Source organism: Taudactylus pleione, unplaced genomic scaffold (assembly GCF_031769625.1).
Source record: "Taudactylus pleione unplaced genomic scaffold, aTauple2 ptg000456l, whole genome shotgun sequence".
Taxonomy (NCBI): Eukaryota; Metazoa; Chordata; class Amphibia; order Anura; family Myobatrachidae; genus Taudactylus; species Taudactylus pleione.
In genome coordinates, this window is record NW_028284858.1 from 573,484 (window position 1) to 594,057 (window position 20,574).

General features: G+C 45.5%; 1 protein-coding gene across 1 annotated transcript in view; it reads left to right on the top strand.

The window, feature by feature from the left end:
- The window catches only part of RNF213 (ring finger protein 213), a 282,285-nt gene that overhangs the window by 221,393 nt on the left and 40,318 nt on the right, over positions 1-20,574 (top strand). Inside the window, exons 42-47 of the mRNA XM_088448501.1 lie at positions 5,221-5,321; positions 6,998-7,180; positions 7,683-7,828; positions 11,961-12,060; positions 12,150-12,264; positions 13,876-14,083. Coding sequence (XP_088304627.1) covers positions 5,221-5,321; positions 6,998-7,180; positions 7,683-7,828; positions 11,961-12,060; positions 12,150-12,264; positions 13,876-14,083 — 853 coding nt within the window. The remainder of the gene's footprint in view (positions 1-5,220; positions 5,322-6,997; positions 7,181-7,682; positions 7,829-11,960; positions 12,061-12,149; positions 12,265-13,875; positions 14,084-20,574) is intronic.

Sequence of the window (20,574 nt, forward strand, 5' to 3'; positions counted from 1 at the left end):
CTGTTCAACAAGTTTGGAACCAAATCGGTTCTTCACCACGAGTCTGCCAATACATTCACACAGGGCCAGGATGCTGCTGGAAGCTATCCAGTCTTTGCAAGAATCGGCAGTGCTAGTTCCGGTTACAGTGCATCTTTGAGGTATGGGGTTTTATTCAAACTTCTCTGTGGTGCCCTAGCCGGATGGATCAGACAGGCGCATCTTAAACCTGAAATCCTTAAACCTGTATCTGAATATGTATCGTTTCAATATGGGGTCAATTCGCTCTGTCATTGCGAACTTGGAACCAGAGGAGTTCATAATTTACCTGGACATAAAAGATGCCTATCTCCATGTCCCCATTTGGGAACCGCATCAGGCCTTCCTGCATTTTGCAATCTTGCAAAATCACTATCAGTTTCGGGCATTGCCGTTCGGGTTATCTTCAGCTCCCCGCATTTTCATAAGGATTATGTCGTGATTGCACACCTTCGGTCGTCAGGAGTGAACATAATTCCTTACTTGGACGACCTGTTGATCAAGGTTCCATTTGGAATCTCTTCTCTTGGACCACCTCTCTGACACATTAGACTTTAATACTGATGGTTGGAAAATAAATTTCAAGAAATCTAATATCAGTCCGGCCCAGAGACTCCAGTTTCTGGGGATGATTCTGGATACAGCACTACAGAGGATTTGCCTTCCGGATGACAAGGCCGGGATATCCGGGTGCTGGTTCAGCTAGTCCTCAAACTGAAGAGTGTGTCCTTGCCTCTTTGTCTGCATCTCTTGGGGAAGATGGTAGCTGCTTTCGAGGCACTGCAATTCGGACGATTCCACTTGCGAGGTTTCCAGCTAGACCTGCTATCACAGGGGATCTCGCCTGAATCTACATCGACTGATCCGTTTGGCTCCGACCACCAGGGTAGCTCTCCTCTGGTGGGAACAATCCCATTTGGAGTGTGGAATTGGTTAATAGTGACAATGGATGCCAGTCTACGAGGATGGGGAGCAGTGGTCCTCAACTATCATTTTCAGGGTCGATAGTCCCCACAGCAGAGACGGTGGGTCATAAAGGTGTTAGTACTCAGAGTATTTACAATGCTCTGTTAGAAGCAGCAGAGTGGCTAAGGTCTCTTCCGGTAAGATTTCAGTCAGACAACGCAACAGCTGTTGCTTACATCAACCGCCAGGGAGGAACTCGAGTCGCATGGCCATGCGGGCAGTATCTCAGATTCTCCGGCGGGCCAAGAGTCAGTAATTCTGTTGACAGTATTTATCTCGGGAGTGGAAGCAGATTACTTAGGGTGCCAGAATATCCATCCTGGAGCAGGGAAGCTTCATCCAGACGTATTCCACGCATTAGTACATCAATGAGATCGTTTTCAGGTGGACTTGATGGCGCCTCGATTGAATAAGCAGCTCCCAGCATACCTGTCAAGAACCCGGGACCCACAGTCGTTGGCTGTCGATGCACTCTCAGTTCCGTGTAACTACGACTTGGTTCACCTGTTTCCTCCGATTCCATTAATTCCTCGTCTTCTAGAATACATCACGAGTCGGTCTTGTCTTTCTCGTGGGTCCGAACTGGCCACGGTGAAGTCGGTTCTCGGACCTTCGGTCCCTCCTAACAGACTTTCCGGGCCTCTTCCTCTTCGCCCGTGCCTTCTGCTTCAGGGTCTTTTCATACACCCCAACTTAGCGCAGCTGCTTTAACGGGGTGGCTCTTGTACGATATCTTAAGATGCAGAGGCTTCCCATACTCTGTTATCCTCTCTATGCTTCGCGCCAGGAACCTGGTTTTGGCTGTGCATTATCATCGCCTCTGGTGTTCTTGTATACTTGGTGTAGAGGTTGGGGACTTCCGTCTAGGACTTTCCGGTTTTCCTGTTTTTGTTTTTTTCTCCTAACCGGATAAGAGTCGGACCTGCGTCTGGGATTTTCTGCTTTTCCCAATTTCTTTCAGTGCATGTTGGCCCTCATACCTGAAGTTCTTCAGGAGGTTTTAACTGTGCAGCCAACTTGTTTTGTACCACCTACGCTCACTGGGACTTAAAATTGGTATTTTTATTTCTTCCGTCTTCCATGTTTGAACCTCTTGAGGAGGTTGGTATTGAGTAATTACCTTGGAAGACGGTCCTCCTCCTGACTTTGGCTTCGGCTAGCAGAGTTTCGGAATGGGGGGGCTCTGTCCTATAAGCTGCCTTACCTTGTGTTTCATGATGATGGGGTGAAACTCTGTACGGAAGCCGCTTTCCTTCCTAAGGTTTTGTTGGTTTTCCACATAAACCAACCTATTGTTGTGCCTTATTGGTAGAGGCCTCGGGTGTTTCTTCTACTCTTGATGTGGTTCAAGCTCTCCGCATTTAGGTTGCTCGGACGGCGTCCTTCCGCAAGTCGGAGTCGTTTTTTCTCATCTATGCTGCTGTTCGGAAGGGTTGAACAGCATCCACACAGCCGTTGGCTTGTTGGATTACACTGACTATCCGTCAGGCTTATTTCAACGATGATAGTCAGCCTCCTTTGTCCATTTCGACTCATTCCACGCATTCTGTGGTTGGGTCGTGGGCGCCTGGGTGGTGTGCCTCCTCTTACAATTGTGCCGTATGGCCAATTAGTCTTCATTTCACCCTTTTTTATAACATTTTACTGGTATGATGCATTTGCGGTTTCTGCATCAAGTTTTTGGCCGCCTTGTTCTGCATGTTCCTCAGAGCGCTCCCGCCCGTGAGGAAAGCTTTGGGACGTCCCCAGCGTAAGCACCTCCAGTGTCCCCTAGTGGATGAAAGAGAAAATGGGATTTTGGTACTTACCGGTAAATCCTTTTCTCTGATTCCACTGGGGACACTGGATGGCCACCTCAGCGCTCTTCGCCAGCCTGTTCAGTTTGTTCCATATGTTGTATGGTTTTGTTGTTGAGTGATCTTCTCTCCTTTTCACTCTTGTTGTTCTCCATCTCCTCTCGGTCTTCATTTTCTAAACTGAGGAATTGTGGGGAATAGAGGGGGAGGAGCTTCACACTTCTACATTATTTAAAGTGCCAGCTCCAGCTATCCACGACTCTATACCCCAGCGTAAGCACCTCCAGTGTCCCCTGTGGAATCAGAGAAAAGGATTTACCGGTAAGTACCAAAATCCCATTTTTTTGGTGCCCTGTGCCAGAGAAAAGCATTGGCACCCCCTCCCCTTCCATTTTTTTTAAATAGGGACATAAGATAGTGCACCTGAAAAATGCCCATGGCTTCATGGGGAAGGGCCAGGGAAGAGATAGAGGTACTCCTGGGGCAGCCAGGAGATGCTGGGGATAAAAAGAAGAGGAAGCTACTAGTAAGAGTGATAATAAACAGGAAAATTGACAGGCCCAAACAGCACTCCCTGCCCTGCGGTGCCCTGTACCATGACACAGATTGCACTACCCTAGTTACGGCCCTGAGTAAAGCATCCTGAGACCATTCATGTGTGGTGTTGCTTCTCAGCCAAGGGAGTGGGCTCACTCACAATTTTCGCTAAGAACACAGCCATGAATAAAGGATGGTACCAAAACATCCTCCAAGAGCAACTTCTCCCAACCATCCAAGAACAGTTTGATGAAGAACAATGCCTTTTCCAGCATGATGGAGCACCTCGCCATAAAGCAAAAGTGATAACTAAAACATCGACATTTTGGGTGCATGGCCAGGAAACTCCCCAGATTTTAATACCAATAAAAACTTGTGGTCAACCCTCAAGAGGCGGGTAGACAAAAAAAAACACGCAAATTCTGACAAACTCCAAGCATTGATTATCAGTCAGTATGTGGCCCAGAAGTTGATTGACAGCATGCCAGGGTGAATTGCAGAGGTCGTGATAAAGAAGGGTCAACACTGCAAATATTGACACTCTGCATAAACTTAATGTAATTGTCAATAAAAGCCTTTGACACTTATGAAATGCTTGTCATTTTACTTAAGTATACCATAGTAACATCTGACAAAAAAGTCTAAAAACACTGAAGCAGCAAACTTTGTGAAAACCAATACTTGTATCATTCACCAAATTTTTGTCCATGACCGTACTGCCTGCTGTTGTCCAGGAACATGTGGACAGTTTGCTAAGAAGGGTGTCTGCAGTAATCACTGCATGTGGTGGACCTGCAAAGTAGTGATGTCAATAACATCTTGTTGATCTATTTGCTGTCGGTGTCCAATCACTTTTGTCTACATAGTATACCTTGGACTTTGACACATCACAGTACAGTACTATATTGCCACCTGCCTGACAAGGAGTAGCAATAGCATTATAGCACAAGGGAAGAAGCACTCAGATTGTGCTCCATTTAATTGAAATATTGCTACACATACCCTCCTCCACATTGTTATATAATGAGGAAGAGATTGTCTTTAGTTTTAGTTCCCAGTAGCAGCCGGCAGGGCTATCATTAGACATTGTGGGGCTCATTACAATGAAAGATGCAGGACCCACTAATCCTCTATGTCCCCAAGCTCTTCCACACCACAAACAAACATGGGATACAGGCGTACATCTGACACAAACAGACATGGCTTTTAGTGAAGTGTTGGAAATACTTTAGTTTGGTTAAGTAAATATATCTGTGAAAAATATTCATACTGTTGGGCAGATGTATTAAGCTCTGGAGTGTGATAAACGACCAACCAATCTGCTCCTAACTGTCATTTTTCAATCACAGCCTGTAACATGACAGTTGGGAGCTGAGTGGCTGGTCGTTTATCACTCTCCACTTTATCACTTTCCAAAGCTTAATACATCTGCCCCATGCTTAATAGATAATTTCTAATGGGGAATGCAGTCAATATCCCGACCGCGGGACCACCGGTGCTCAGAAGGCCGGCGCCGGAATCCCGACACGTGTCATAATCCCATCACCGACATTGAGGGGAGAGTTAGGGTTAGGCATTAGAAGGAGGGTTTGGGTTAGGTACTAAGGGGTGAGGGTTAGGTTTATGGTGCGGGGTGAGTGAATTTAGGTTTAGGCACTAGGGGGGGGTTAGGGTCAGGCACTGTGGAGGGAGGGTTAGAATACTGACCGATAAATGTCGATATTCTAACCCTGTCGGAATGCCGGCGTCAGTATTCTGACCACCGGCATCCCGTACCCAAACTTTTCTGAAGATTATAGGCAAAGTCTTCATTTTACTTTACACTGCTAATTTGCTGACTTCTCTGAGTATTGCCAGTTACCTTTCCCTAGAAATAATATTGTTTTGGTGCTTTCCTCAATAGTGCCTGGAGGATTTTGCTGATGTAAAGTCTCACAGACCTTTCATGGCAGTTGTTGATGTTCTTCATAGATGCAGAAATGAAGTTGCCAATTCCGTTTCAAGGTAATATTTTAAGAAAGTTCTATATGTATTTATTTCTGAAAATCATTAATATCAGATTATTCAGCACAAGATAATGTGTTTGGCTCCTACAATTTCTCTATGTGTAACACAATGGGCTTATTCTGCCACCCTGTTGGGGGGTATAGTTTGCAGGTTGGTTAGAGATCACTTATACAGTTACGTAACGATCAGATACTCACTAAGGCTACACATTAGACGACTTGTTGGACAATATATGGTCTTGAAGCGAATCGGAACGATACATCGTTTGGATCACACAGTGTGTGTGCCCAATTGCGTTTTCACGTTAGTCATTCATAGCATCTTCCTATCATGCTGCTAAATGCAGCATGAAACGGCACCTTGCGCCATCGTACACATCATCATGCAGAATTTGCAGAAGGCACATTGTATCGTTCCATCGCGTTGTCCCGTCACTGGGTACACACATCGTGTAGTGTGTACCCAGCCTAACTATAAGTGCAACTCCACACCACTGTGTTTTCCCCAGCAGGCTCCTTCAAGGTAGCTAACTACTGTTTGGTGTGTGTGTAACTGCTGCAGAACCTCATTGAGTGTTTTCTCAGGATGCTTAGCTCAACACAAGACTTTTCTGTAGGTCAAATGTATAGCCATCTTGCTGAGATAGCCAAGATATTTTGGACTAATGATGCTTAGTGGCCATTAGTCCAGCTTAAAAGAGCTATTAAAGACAAAATTGCTCTGCACCTTGGTGCCACTACTGTCTGTCTGGGTTGGGATATTTATTTTTAAATCCCCACCAAAAGTATGTTCCAGGGTCCCTTCCCTAGAGTCTAGTGCCTTCTCTGTGCCAAAATCAGCTCCAAAGGTGTTTTCCCAAGACCCATGGAACATCGATCACTCTGCTGCTGCTACTGGAACCCTCCAGGGTCTACTGTAATGCTTTGCCTCCAGGGACTACTGTGGCATAAGCCAGTACCTCCTAGAACTACTGTGGTGCTGCTGCCGTGTGGAAGCTACCTTGGTCTCTCCATTGGACCATTAGAGATAGAAGACCCTATGGCACAGTGCTCTGGTTCTCAATAATTATAACCATATCATCACCACTAGATCTCCTGATCCCAACAGGGTGAGATTTACGTACATGTTCCTAAATTAATTTCTAGTGTTAATAAGCTATTCGAAATAACAAATTTCCCCTAAGGATGTGTAGCGGAGTCACCAATAACACATTTCACATTTATGTATACGGCAATATGGCTAGCAGGGCCGTAGCTAGGGTAGTGCGGCCGGTGCCATCTCACAGGGCACCACAGGTCAGGGGGCGCTGTTTGGACCTCTCAAATTTATGTTTATTATCATTCTTGCATGTAGCTTCCTCTTATTTCATCCCCAGCATCTCCTGGCCTCCCCTATCTCTTCCCTGGTCCTTCCCCATAAAGCCATAGCCCTTTTTTGGGTGCATTATGTCCCTTTGAAAAATAAAGGGGGGCGCCAATGCTCTTTCTGGCACAGGGCACCAAAAAGTCTAGTTACGGCTTTGATGGTTAGTATTTACAGGGCATTCGTATCCTGCAGCACATGTGTGGGGGATGGGTGATGCGGACACACTAGTGTTACTTTACATTGACTGTGAAAATATAGTGTTGATCAATATTATCATTAATATTTTAATTGTTATATCTTTGTTATAGGTTTCGAATGCAAGCATGCTCAATCTGCCGAGGGGACCTGAATGAGCCAGTGTGCCTTGACTGTGACCATGCTTACTGCCAGTCTTGTCTAAAGCAGTGGCTAGATACTGGTAAGATGACTTGTCCATTGTGCAAAGCACAGCTGCCAGACTCCTTCACTATCGTTGTGTCTAAGGAAATGCGGTAATCTTACATCTATTTGTAGACTTTACAGATCTATACGTGTTTCAGTCCTACTGTATACAATAATAAAAACAAGAGCTTGTGTGTGCAAATTGATATGTCCTAGTACAGATGTGTCCTCAGTTATCTAGTGTATGTGCACTATATGGCGTGAGATGCTTGGCATGACTTAGATGCTCCGCCACGGGTATTGACTCCTGAACTTTAGGCACTTTTTCCAGAATTTTGCATTGTAGCCGCATACAGCGTCGCTCACCAGGCACACTAGATTAGTAAATGATTCTCCCAGCCAGAGGTTCCCCTAGCGTATACATCAGGCAATGAATCGGAGCCAGTAAAGTTCTCGAGTTAATTTTAAACAATTTCATACAGGTTAAATTCTGGTTAATTTTGTAAATGCATCCATCCATTGTAATAACTGCTCACTCATCCTTTTAATTTCACCTGTTGAAAAGCATGAGATTAACTGAAAGACCTGTTCCTCTTTACTTGTTATTTCAAGGGATTCCATAGAGAAAAATGTTCACTTTAGAAAATTGTGCAATGGATTTTTTGTCGATATAATTTGCACCATGTGCTTCAAAGACAGCAGCCCACCAGACGAGGAGGTCATTCGTCATCTGTTGTCTCTTCTTTTTGGCAGCAATGGTAAGTGGATTGTTTATTTTAGCTCATTGTTATGTGGTAGCAATGTAATGTGGTATGTAGTATTAATGTAATGTGGTGTGTGGTATTAATGTTATGTGGTAGCTGTAATGTGGAGTGTGTTATCAATGTTATGTGGTAGCAATGTAATGTGGTGTGTGTTATCAATGTTATGTGGTAGCAATGTAATGTGGTGTGTGTTATCAATGTTATGTGGTAGCAATGTAATGTGGTGTGTGTTATCAATGTTATGTGGTAGCAATGTATTGTGTGTGTTATCAATGTTATGTGGTAGCAATGTAATTTGGTATGTAGTATTAATGTAATGTGTGTGGTATTAATGTTATGTGGTAGCAATGTAATGTGGTGTGTGTTATCAATGTTATGTGGTAGCAATGTAATGTGGTGTGTGGTATTAATGTTATGTGGTAGCAATGTAATGTGGCATGTGTTATCAATGTTATGTGGTAGCAATGTAATGTGGTGTGTGTTATCAATGTTATGTGGTAGCAATGTAATGTGGTGTGTGATATTAATGTTATGTGGCAGCAATGTAATGTGGCATGTGGTAGCAATGTAATGTGGCATGTGGTAGCAATGTAATGTGATACAGTATGTGGTAGCAATGTTATATGTTATGTGATACAGTATGTGGTAGCAATGTTATTCCATACGGTGTGTGGTATCAATGTAATGTGGTGTGTGTTATCAATGTTATGTGGTAGCAATGTAATGTGGTGTGTGTTATCAATGTTATGTGGTAGCAATGTAATGTGGTGTGTGTTATCAATGTTATGTGGTAGCAATGTATTGTGTGTGTTATCAATGTTATGTGGTAGCAATGTAATTTGGTATGTAGTATTAATGTAATGTGTGTGGTATTAATGTTATGTGGTAGCAATGTAATGTGGTGTGTGTTATCAATGTTATGTGGTAGCAATGTAATGTGGTGTGTGGTATTAATGTTATGTGGTAGCAATGTAATGTGGCATGTGTTATCAATGTTATGTGGTAGCAATGTAATGTGGTGTGTGTTATCAATGTTATGTGGTAGCAATGTAATGTGGTGTGTGATATTAATGTTATGTGGCAGCAATGTAATGTGGCATGTGGTAGCAATGTAATGTGGCATGTGGTAGCAATGTAATGTGATACAGTATGTGGTAGCAATGTTATATGTTATGTGATACAGTATGTGGTAGCAATGTTATTCCATACGGTGTGTGGTATCAATGTAATGTGGTGTGTGGTATCAATGTTATGTGGTAGCAATGTAATGTGGTGCGTGGTATCAATGTTATGTGGTAGCAATGTATTGTGTGTGTTATCAATGTTATGTGGTAGCAATGTAATGTGGCATGTGTTATCAATGTTATGTGGTAGCAATGTAATGTGGTGTGTGTTATCAATGTTATGTGGTAGCAATGTAATGTGGTGTGTGATATTAATGTTATGTGGCAGCAATGTAATGTGGCATGTGGTAGCAATGTAATGTGGCATGTGGTAGCAATGTAATGTGATACAGTATGTGGTAGCAATGTTATATGTTATGTGATACAGTATGTGGTAGCAATGTTATTCCATACGGTGTGTGGTATCAATGTAATGTGGTGTGTGGTATCAATGTTATGTGGTAGCAATGTAATGTGGTGTGTGTTATCAATGTTATGTGGTAGCAATGTATTGTGTGTGTTATCAATGTTATGTGGTAGCAATGTAATGTGGTATGTAGTATTAATGTAATGTGTGTGGTATTAATGTTATGTGGTAGCAATGTAATGTGGTGTGTGTTATCAATGTTATGTGGTAGCAATGTAATGTGGTGTGTGGTATTAATGTTATGTGGTAGCAATGTAATGTGGCATGTGTTATCAATGTTATGTGGTAGCAATGTAATGTGGTGTGTGTTATCAATGTTATGTGGTAGCAATGTAATGTGGTGTGTGATATTAATGTTATGTGGCAGCAATGTAATGTGGCATGTGGTAGCAATGTAATGTGGCATGTGGTAGCAATGTAATGTGATACAGTATGTGGTAGCAATGTTATATGTTATGTGATACAGTATGTGGTAGCAATGTTATTCCATACGGTGTGTGGTATCAATGTAATGTGGTGTGTGGTATCAATGTTATGTGGTAGCAATGTAATGTGGTGCGTGGTATCAATGTTATGTGGTAGCAATGTAATGTGATACAGTATGTGGTAGCAATGTTATATGTTATGTGATACAGTATGTGGTAGCAATGTTATTCCATACGGTGTGTAGTATCAATGTAATGTAGCGTGTGTTATCAATGTTATGTGGTAGCAATAGAATGTGGTGTGTGGTATCAATGTTATGTGGTAGCAATGTAATGTGGTGTGTGGTATCAATGTTATGTGGTAGCAATGTAATGTGATACAGTATGTGGTATTAATGGTATGTGATACACTATGTGGTACAGTATGTGGTAGCAATGTTATGTCATACGGTATGTGCTATCAATGTAGTGTGATAAGGGTGTAGTAGGTATGGCCGGCGGTTCAAATCCCGACAGTGGCAGCCCGGCAAGGGTGAAAATCCCGAATCGTCAAAAGGTAAGTATCGCTAACCTAATTCTACCCCTTAACCCTCCCTTAGAGGTGCCTGACCCAAACCTCCCCCCCAAGTTTCCTACCCCCCCCCCCTCCCCAAGTGCCTAAACCTAACTCCCCCTTCCCCGCAGCCTAAACCTAAGTTTCCGGGGGGGTGCCTAACCCTAACCTCCTCCCCGGGGGTGCCTAACCCTAACCTCCTCCCCGGGGGTGCCTAACCCTAACCCTCCTTCCCCTAGCCTAAACCTAACCCCTCCTAGTCCCCCCGGGAGCCCTAAAACCTAACCCTCCCTCGCGCGGCTGTCCACACCCGGCTTACCTTCGTTCGGAATGCTGGGAGTCGGGCTCCCGGCGTATGGATGATGACAGGCGTCGAGTTTTCAACGCCTGTCATTAGTACCGTGCCAGGATTAGAGAGTCGGGAAGCCGGCGGTCGGCATTTAGACTGTCGGCTTCCTGACTACATCCAGTGTGATATAGTATGTGGTAGCAATGTAATGTGATACAGAATGTGGTATCTATATAATGTGATATAAATGTGATGTGGCATGTGGTATCAAAGTCATGTGGTATCAATGTAATGTGATATAGTATGTGGTATCAATGTAATGTGATATAGTATGTGGTATCAATGTTATGTGATACAGGGCCTGATTCAGAGCCGGACGCTCTGACCAGAGCGCTTGCTCTGAATCAGGGCCCTCCTACCTCAACTTGGAGCGGCCTCTTGGACGCTCGCATAGCTGTGGGTTAACACCCACAGCTATAGCGAGCGTCCATGATGATGGTCGCGATGGTCAAGACCATCGCGACCATCGGGCTTGCGACGAGACCCTGTGGTAGGGTCTCGCTGCCGCAAGCCCTGTAGTGATTTTGGCTCTATCAGAGCCAAAATCACTCCCACTGACATCACTACTAATGTCAGTGGGGCCGGGCCCAGACGGTAGGCGTTCCCATGGGAACGCCTCCATCTGGCAGCCATGTCCCCGGCACGCCCAAAAGGGGGCGTGCTGTCACTCACCATCGACAACATGCCCCCTTTGGTGCGAGACCCCGAGCGACGGCACGACAGAGGGAGCTCCCTCTGTCGTGCGCATGCGCACGACGGAGCTCCCTCTGTCGTGCGCATGCGCATTAGGGCACCATCGACTCGCTTGCGAGCGTCCTGCGCTCGCGAGTGGGTCAGAATCAGACCCACAGTACGAGTGGTATCAAGCAATGTGGTATCAATGTAATGTGCATGGGTGTAACTACCATAAGTGCAGAGGGAGCAGCTACTATGGAGCCCAGAGCTGAGGGGGGCCCATCTTCCCTGTCAAAGTTACATGTGATATAAATTTTTCACAATTGGGTGGTATTTAGCGGCTCCTACAAACTTTTGTTATGGCGCGTTCAATTATCTAGTTACGTTTCTGGTAATGTGGCATATGGTATCAATGTGATGTGTTACATTATGTGTTATCACTGTTAGATGGTAACAATGTAATGTGATACTGTATGTGGTAGTAATGTAATTTGATACTGTCTCGCACCAAATTTCCCATCCTTACAAACACAGGGTCCAAGCAATTTACCAGGTCTCTTACACCATTTGAGGACGCTGTGGATAAAACCCCAGTGATACGTTCGGTGATACTGAAGCTGCTTTTGAAGTATAGGTACAGTAAAAGACTTCATTTTGCAAGGAGTCCACCATCTTGTGACCTTCAATGAAATATGACGAATGTTTCCTTTATGTGTATTTCAGCTTTGAATATATAGTGCAATATGCTCAAGACTATTTAACTAAAGTGGAGCGAAGCAATATTTTGACTTTGGAGGACACCACACAAGTCTACCTGCTGTTTGTAAACTGTTTGGAGGTAAGACTCGTACATCGCCTTTCACACTGCAACACACTGTAGTATTTGTGTTTTATGTACACAATTGATAAATTTTTACCTTTTAATTATATCTATTAATAGCGCCGGGAGGGTGCTCCCGGATCTATATAACTCACCGCGATGTTTACTCCAACAGGAAGCTGTTAAGTCAGAGAATATCGCTTTCCGCTACTTAACCTGGGCGTTTAGTCGCGAGAACCAGCATTCTCAGAGTAAAGTGCCGGCTACGAGGCTATTAGCGCTGCGCTAAGCCGAAAAACAGCCTCGCAGCCGGCACTTTAGTCGGATTTCTCCTTGCACCCTCCGGAGGGTACGAGAAGAAATCATTAATCGGACTAAACTGCGAGCTGAATTGAATCACCCCCTATTGTGACCATTGTACATCAGATCAGACACAGAAACAGACAAATCTCAGGTGCACAACTCCAAATTATTAATAATATATATGAATGCAATTAAATTTTGCAATCAATAGAGGTTTTTAGCATAATCATGGCCAAGGTTATGGGCCTACCCACCATATCCAGGTAACCTCTTTCGGGTAGGTCCCTAACATGCTAGGGTTCAAATCCAGAGTGCAGGACCCCCCAAAACTGGCCCAGCCAAGCCGCCCCAGGGCACCACTGCACTTTTCTTACTATGGTGGTGCCCTGGGGCAGCTTGGCTGGGCCAGTTTTGGGGGGTCCTGCACTCTGGATTTGAACCCTAGTATGTTAGGGACCTACCCGAAAGAGGTTACCTGGATATGGTGGGTAGGCCCATAACCTTGGCCATGATTATGCTAAAAACCTCTATTGATTGCAAAATTTAATTGCATTCATATATATTATTAATAATTTGGAGTTGTGCACCTGAGATTTGTCTGTTTCTGTGCCTGCAATTAGTATTATCAGGTAGCACCTCCCATCATATATATAGTCAGGTTGTGCAGTCCAGAAATCTTTCCCGTATACAGCAGATCAGACAATGTCACAAATAGTATTATTTTTTTCATTACTTTCATATACGTATGAAGAATGTTTGTGAGACTAAATTTCATTACATTTCCTGTATGGTAAAGTACTGTACTACTGCTGGGAATGTGCACTATCCCTTTCCAGCTTCATCAAGTATATTGTTTAGCCGGGTTGTAGTTATGATCCCGGCGGCCGGGATGCCGGCACCAGAATCCCAACTGTTGACATCCCGACAGTAAGTATTGAGGTTAGGGGGAGGGTTAGACATTAGGGGGAAGTCTAAGTTTTGCCTGTGGGGGGGAAATGGTTAGGTTTAGGCTGCGGGGGTTGTGGTGGGGGGTAGGTTTAGGCTGCGGAGAGTAAGGGTTAGGTTTAGGGGAAGCGTTAAGGTTAGCCTCCTTACCGGTAGGTGTTGGCATTGTAACTCAGTCGGGATTCCGGCGTCTGGATTCTGAGCGCCTGCATCCCATACCCAACCCTTCTAGCTAACTCCTAAGCTAATCGATGGTTCACTTCTGTGGTTATCACACAAATTTGTGCCTTTGAACAATAATAGTTAATGACCTTCCCATACTGTATGTATAAAGAATGCTAGTTATGGAATATTGTTTCACTTTTTCTTACTTTATTGTAGGACTCGCTCTTTGAAAAGGGACAAAAAGTCTGCAGTGTTTCTTCTAGTAGAGAACAATACCTAGAAGGTGAAGGAACCTTCCTGCATAAATACTTAAGGGACAACAAACAGCATAAACAGAATGAAACTTCTGTACAGTTCCTTCAAGACATGGCCAGGGTGAGGCTGGCTCTGGACATGGCTGCAGGAATGCTCTCTGTGAAATCAGGTAAGCGGGATACGCCAGCATGTACATATTTACCTCTGCATTAAAAATTCTCTGCCTCATAGATCATTTAAGTTGGGAGTCATATGAGTCAGGAGATAGATGTGATTTGTACCAACAACTCTGATCCAGTTGCATGCTGCTCTCTCTCCAATCGAAGGGTTCACCAATGAGAGTCTTGCTCCATCGATGGTGCCATTTGTGCTTTACATCGATGGCATGAAGCATTGATCTAAAACTATTGATGATTTGAACCATGAATGGGCATCAGATGCCTGCTATCTCTACTGTGATACACAATAGGCCAGTCATGGAAGAGGTGGGTCGAAGGGGCTTAACGAGGAGGCAGGCTACTGTATGTGGCGAGCCAATAAGGGAAGGGAGATGATCACATGTCGGTGCCGAGCCTCTGCCATTAAGGACAAGAGAAGCATTGGACCTCCGCCATCAATCACAAAACCATCGATCATTAGTGGCAAGCCATCGATGGTTGCTAACCATTGATGGTCAATGGCCATCCCTAATCTGATTAACAGTTGACTGCATGTAGCCTTTTGTGTACAAAAATATAGCATATGAGTAAATGTGCTCATTTCCTATATTGTATGCACAAACCACCTATAGGTGTTTCTTCTTTGGGTTCCATAGGGTCCACAGAAAGCACCTTGGGGGTATGTAGTTGGATCGCATCCAATGCACCAAACAGCAAAGCTTTGGGGCTCACAGCATGCACCAGTCCTGCTCCCTATATACCCCGCCCCCAGCCACAGGCATTCAGTTTTTTTTGTTTGGTGTGCGGCAAGATGCACCTGTTATTCCCAGGATTGCCTAGGCAGTCCTAAGCTTTTTACTTTTATGGTTTACCTTACTTTTTTGAAACTTCAGGATTTAGCGGTACCAGGCGCCAGGAATGATGCTTGCACCGTGACTTCTATCTCCGCCGACGCCGAAACACTAGTACCGCTATATGCCCCGAGGTTTTCGGCAGGCCTCAGCGTGGCTTGGCTAGCGGCTTTTGCTGAGGTCCGGGACTGCAGTCGGGTCACGGAGATGTCAGGTAAGCGATTCCTCTCGGAATCGTGCGCGAAGCAGTCCTCGCCTTCGGTGTAGAAACGCATTGGAGGCGGCTGCGGGTGAAGGCCAGCATACCCGGCCATCAAAATCGCAGCCTAGAGGAGATAGGTGCTCCCCCGGCCGCTCCTCCCCCCAAACGCAAACTTCCGGGTACAGATTCCTGCGTCTGGCTTGCTACAATTGACCACCTCGTGTCTGGAGACACTCGCAGTTAGTGTATACTGATGAAGCTGTTGGTCTCAGAGCTTTGGTCTGTGTCTCTATATACCTCTCCCTTGGGTTTGGCATATAGCACTCTATATCCTACCATTACCCCTCCAGGGCTGGTCAGTTGATTCAGAGTCCATATTGCTTTAGCAAATGTGCGTATTTATGCATTGTATGTGACTGTGAATGCTAGCTGCTGCTTGTACACTGCCTGTCTTTTAAAACTGTCAGGTATAGCTATAACTGTGTTTCTCCTCATCCCTCTGAAGGTGTGTGGGGTGTTTCATTGATAAAATAAAGTCACATTGCATTTATACTGTATACCTTATACCACTTATACATTTGTCATGTCTGAAGGTAAAGGTGAGAAGGAGAGCCTGCCAGTGCTTACATCCTGTAAGACCTGTTTAGCAGGTTTGTAAGAGCAGGATGTTAACCAAAATGGATTGTGTAGTAACTGTTGCAAACAGCTACCTAATGTATCTGGTACATCGGCACTAGCACTAGAGTCACCTTGGGTGGCCATTTCGCCTCAGGTTTTTTCATATTTAATGGACAAAGCCGCAGAGGCACGGGCTCCGGCTGCTGTAGTATTGCCTCATGCTATGGGATGTGCATCCTTCTATGTGCATGTGGGTTAATTCTACTGCTCACTCTATTGAGAGTATGCTGCCGTCGCCACCAGTGGTGGTTAAGAAGGGACATAAGAGAGGTTCTCGTCACCCATTGCCTCAAGACTCTGACTCAACCTCCTCATCAGACTCTGATACACTGGGTCTGTCTCAGTGAAAGAAGACCATCAGTCCCTTGTGGATGTTCCCTCTCTAGTAAGAGCGGTTAGATCTGTCCTCAATATGGAAGAAGAGGAGGTTTCTCTGACATCTAAGGAGCCAATCTTAAGACGTCAGAAGGTGACTAAGGATTATTTCCCTCAGTCAGGGGAGCTGACTTAACTCATGTCTGAAGCATGGGGTTCTCCTAGTAAGCATTTTTATGCTACAAGGAATATAACCTCTCGATACCCATTTTCACCAGGAGAGTGTAATAAATGGGAAGTTCTCCCAACAATAGATGCTCACGTGACAAGATTGATCAGGAGCGCTACGTTACCCATTCCTGCAGCATCTTCTCTAAAAGAGGTTACAGATAGAAAACGACAATTATTTGAAATCAATGTTTTCATTATCTGGAGCTATCACCAGACCAGCTACAGTTGCAGCCTGGGTGGCCAAGGGGGTTGTAATTATGTTGCGGTCGCCGATCAGAATGCTGGCTAGGGATTTATGACAGGCATCGAGATAACCGACGCCTGACATAATCCTGATGCCGGAATCCAGGACAATGCGGGCCCGTCCTCTTAGTCGCGGGAGGAGGGGGTTAGGTTTAGGGACTCCCGGGGGGGACTTAGAGTTAGGCTAGGGGAAGGGGGGGTTAGGGTTAGGCACCCCCAGGAGAGGTTGGGGTTAGGCACCCCTCCCCTAAGGGGAGGGTTAGAGGGGGGGAAAGGGGAGGGTTAGGGTACTTATCTCAAGCTTTCGGGATTTCCTCCTCATGGACTCACGCCGCTGGCTTTACAATCCCATTCCGGCCAAGGCTATGGAGGATTGGACAAAGTCTCTGGAGGATACTATATATCTGATGCAACCAGAGAGCAGCAGTCTCTTCTCTGGTAAATGCGAGAAGAAGCTGCGTATATGGGGGAAGCGGTTATTGACTCAGGTATTGTGGCTTCTAGGGTCTTGGCAAACTCAATTGCAGCCCGAAGATCCCTATGGCTAAAGACCTGGAAGGCGGATGCAGGGTCCAAAAAGGCTCTGGAATCTTTGCCTTTTGCGGGGAAGGTACTGTTTGGACCAGAGTTGGATGACATAATAACTTCTTTGGCAACACCAAAGTCTGCTAAATTCCATCCACGTCTACTTCTAAGAGGCAGTCGTCATCTTGGTCCTTTTGTCTACAAGGTAGGACAAAGAAACAGGACCTTATTCAGAGTCGGTCGCGAGCGCTGAGCGATGCGCACAACGGAGCCAGCTCCGTCGTATGCATGCGCGAGCCCCCGCTAACGACGGGTGATCCGTCGTTAGTGGGCTCGAAGCAGACGGAGCAAGCTGTCGATGTTGATTGACAACTCGCTCTGTTTGCTGGGCGGGCAGGGGGCGTGCCTGCCCAAACGGAGGCATTCCCGCCGGAACGCTAGCCGTTTGGGGGCGGCCCCACTGACATCATCAGTGATGTCAGTGGGGAGCTTCCTGCTGAAACACAGCAGGAAGCTCCCTGGGGCTTAAGGTTGACGAGACCCTACCCTAGGGTCTCGTCGTAAGCCCCGATGGTCACGATGGTCTTGACCATCGCGACCATTTCCCTTAGCGGTCGTTAGAGCTGTGTTTGTTAACCCACAGCCTAACAACCGACATGGAGGCGGCCGTTCAGGATGCAAGCGGCCGCCCTGTTTCTGAACGACCGCTTGCATCCTACGACTGCCTCTGAATGAGGCCCACAGTCCTCTGCTAGACAGAGTCATTCCAACAAGAAACTGCAGCCAAGAAATTTTGGTCAGCCAAGTGCCCGGCTTCCAAGCCTGACAGTAAGCCTACTGTCTGATGGGGCGGGCCTCTCCGTGGAGGATGTCAGGGTTGGAGGCCAACTTTTACAGTTCACCCAGGCCTGGCATCAGACAACTACAGATGCCTGAGTGTGAGAGCTGATCTCTCAGGGTTATGCCATAACATTCCTGAGGCATCCCCCTCAGAGGTTTGTGGGTACAAACCTTCCTGCAGATCCAGTCAGAGCTTCGGCCTACCGGGAGTCTATTGGGGCCCTCCTAAAGTCAGGAGTCACAGTGCCCGTTCCTGTGATGCAACAGGGAACGGGTTATTATTCAAATTTATTTTTGATTCAAAAACCCAATGGGTCGCACCGCCCTATCCTGAATCTGAAGTCTCTCAACAGATTCATCAAGGTGCCCAAATTCCGTATGGAAACCCTACGGTCAATTATGCTGGCAATGGAGCCTGGAGACGTCATGGTCTCCCTGGACATACAAGATGCATATCTGCATGTCCCGATTGCAAGATCCCACCAGGCGGTAGATCAGGAACATTGCCAATTTCAGGCTCTACCCTTCGGTCTAGCCACAGCCCCTCGGGTATTTACCAAGATAATGGACGGATCATCTCAGATGACAAGGAGTCGGGATACTGCCATATTTAGATGACCTCCTGATATTAGCACAATCTCAGGAGATGTTACAATGTCATATACGGATGACCATTGTCTGCTTACAACAGCAAATGGTGCACTTGGGGCGCTGCTGGACTCCCTGCGATAGAGGATTCTTCTACCAGAAGACAAGATTGTAGCACTACAATCTCGTGTGCACAGTCTACTCTGCAAGCAAACAGTGTCAGTTCACTTGGCGATGCAGGTGCTTGGCTCTATGGTAGCCACATTCGACATGGTGGCTTATGCCCAGTTTCATTCCAGGTCCATACAGCATTGGATCCTGTTCCAATGGGATTGTCAGTATTATCTGATAAAGTCTCAGATGATTCGCATCTCACCAGAGGTTCGGCTCTCCCTCGCTTGGTGGCTGGAGACGACTCATTTAAACAAGGATCATCCGTTATGGATCCCAGATCCTCACCACGTAAGTCTGCGAGGATGGGGATTGGTGACAGGTCATCACACCTTTCAGGGAAGGTGGACAGTCCAGGAAAGTCACCTGCCAATAAATATATTGGAACTTCATGCAGTGCACAAAGCACTCATACTGGCACAGGACCTCCTACAGGGCAGGCCAGTCCAGATTCAGTCCGACAATGCGACAGTTGTGGCCTACCTCAATCATCAGGGAGGCACACGAAGTCCGGCAGCTGTGAAGTAAGTGGCAAAGATTTTGCTGTGGGCGGAATGCCATCTTCCAGCAATCTGCAATATTCATCCCAGATGTTCTCAACTAGGAAGGGGACTTCCTAAGTCGCCAGGACATACACGCAGGAGAATGGGCTCTTCATTCGGACGTGTTTCAACTCCTGGTGGACAAGAGCGGATTACTGGACATAGACCACATGGCCTCACGTCATAACCACAAGGTCCACAGTTACAGGGCCAGAACAAGGACGTTAAAGAAAGAAGAAAAAAGAAACTCTATTTCGTGAGCTCTCTTGAAAATATGAATTAATTTAAACATAACTGTTAATATAATCATAATGAAATAAGGTAATGTATCTATGACAAATGACAAGACATATAACATAAAACATAAAAACCTACCGAAATAGGTCAAACCTTATCAGAAATATTCTACTCAGCCTACACATTAGCATACACACATCTATAGTGGATTCCAAAATGGGGGGTAGTACCAGACGTGTGTATCTATGCTAATAACCAGTTGAGTAGAATATCCAATCTAAAATATATATCCCATCTGGAAAACAGGGTTGAAAATATGGTTAGGTAGGGAAAATTAATACCTCCTTAAACAAGGACGCTCTGGCAGTGAGATGGAACTTCTGGTTGGCATACTTGTTTCCACCAATATCACTCATCTCAAGAGTTGTCAGAAAATTAATGCAGGAGGGCAGCAGGATGATACTAATAGCCCCTGACTGGCCCAGGAGGGATTGGTTCTCCGACCTGACACGTCTATCCATAAACAGTCCACTTCCACTGCCTCTACGGCCGGATCTGCTAATGCAGGGTACCTGCCTGTACCAAGATTGACCTCTGCTGGATTTGACGGCATTGCTCTTGAGTCTTCTATCTTAAAAGCCAAGGGTTTTTCCTTTTCTGTGATTCAGATGATGCTGAGGGCAAGGAAGCCTGCTTCCGCTCTCATCTATCACAGGATTTATCTCTGGTGCTCAGGGCACTGCAGTTGCATCCTTTTGAATCCTTGGATAAGGTGGACTTGAGATGGCTGACAGCGAAGTCACTTTTTCTTCTCGTCAACTCTTCAGCTCACAGAGTTTCTGACTTGGCAGAATTATTATGTTGCTTTCCATATTTGATTTTTCATCAAAATAGAGCTGTTCTCCGTACCAAGGCAGGTGGTTCCAAAGGATGTTTCCCGTTTTCATATAAATGAGGAGATTGTAGTCCCGGCCTTTCAGTCTTCAGACCTGTCTACAGGTGAAGCTTCCCTGGATGTGGTTTGAGCTCTTCGTATCTACATGGATTGGACCAGCTCCATCAGGAAATCAGATTCTCTC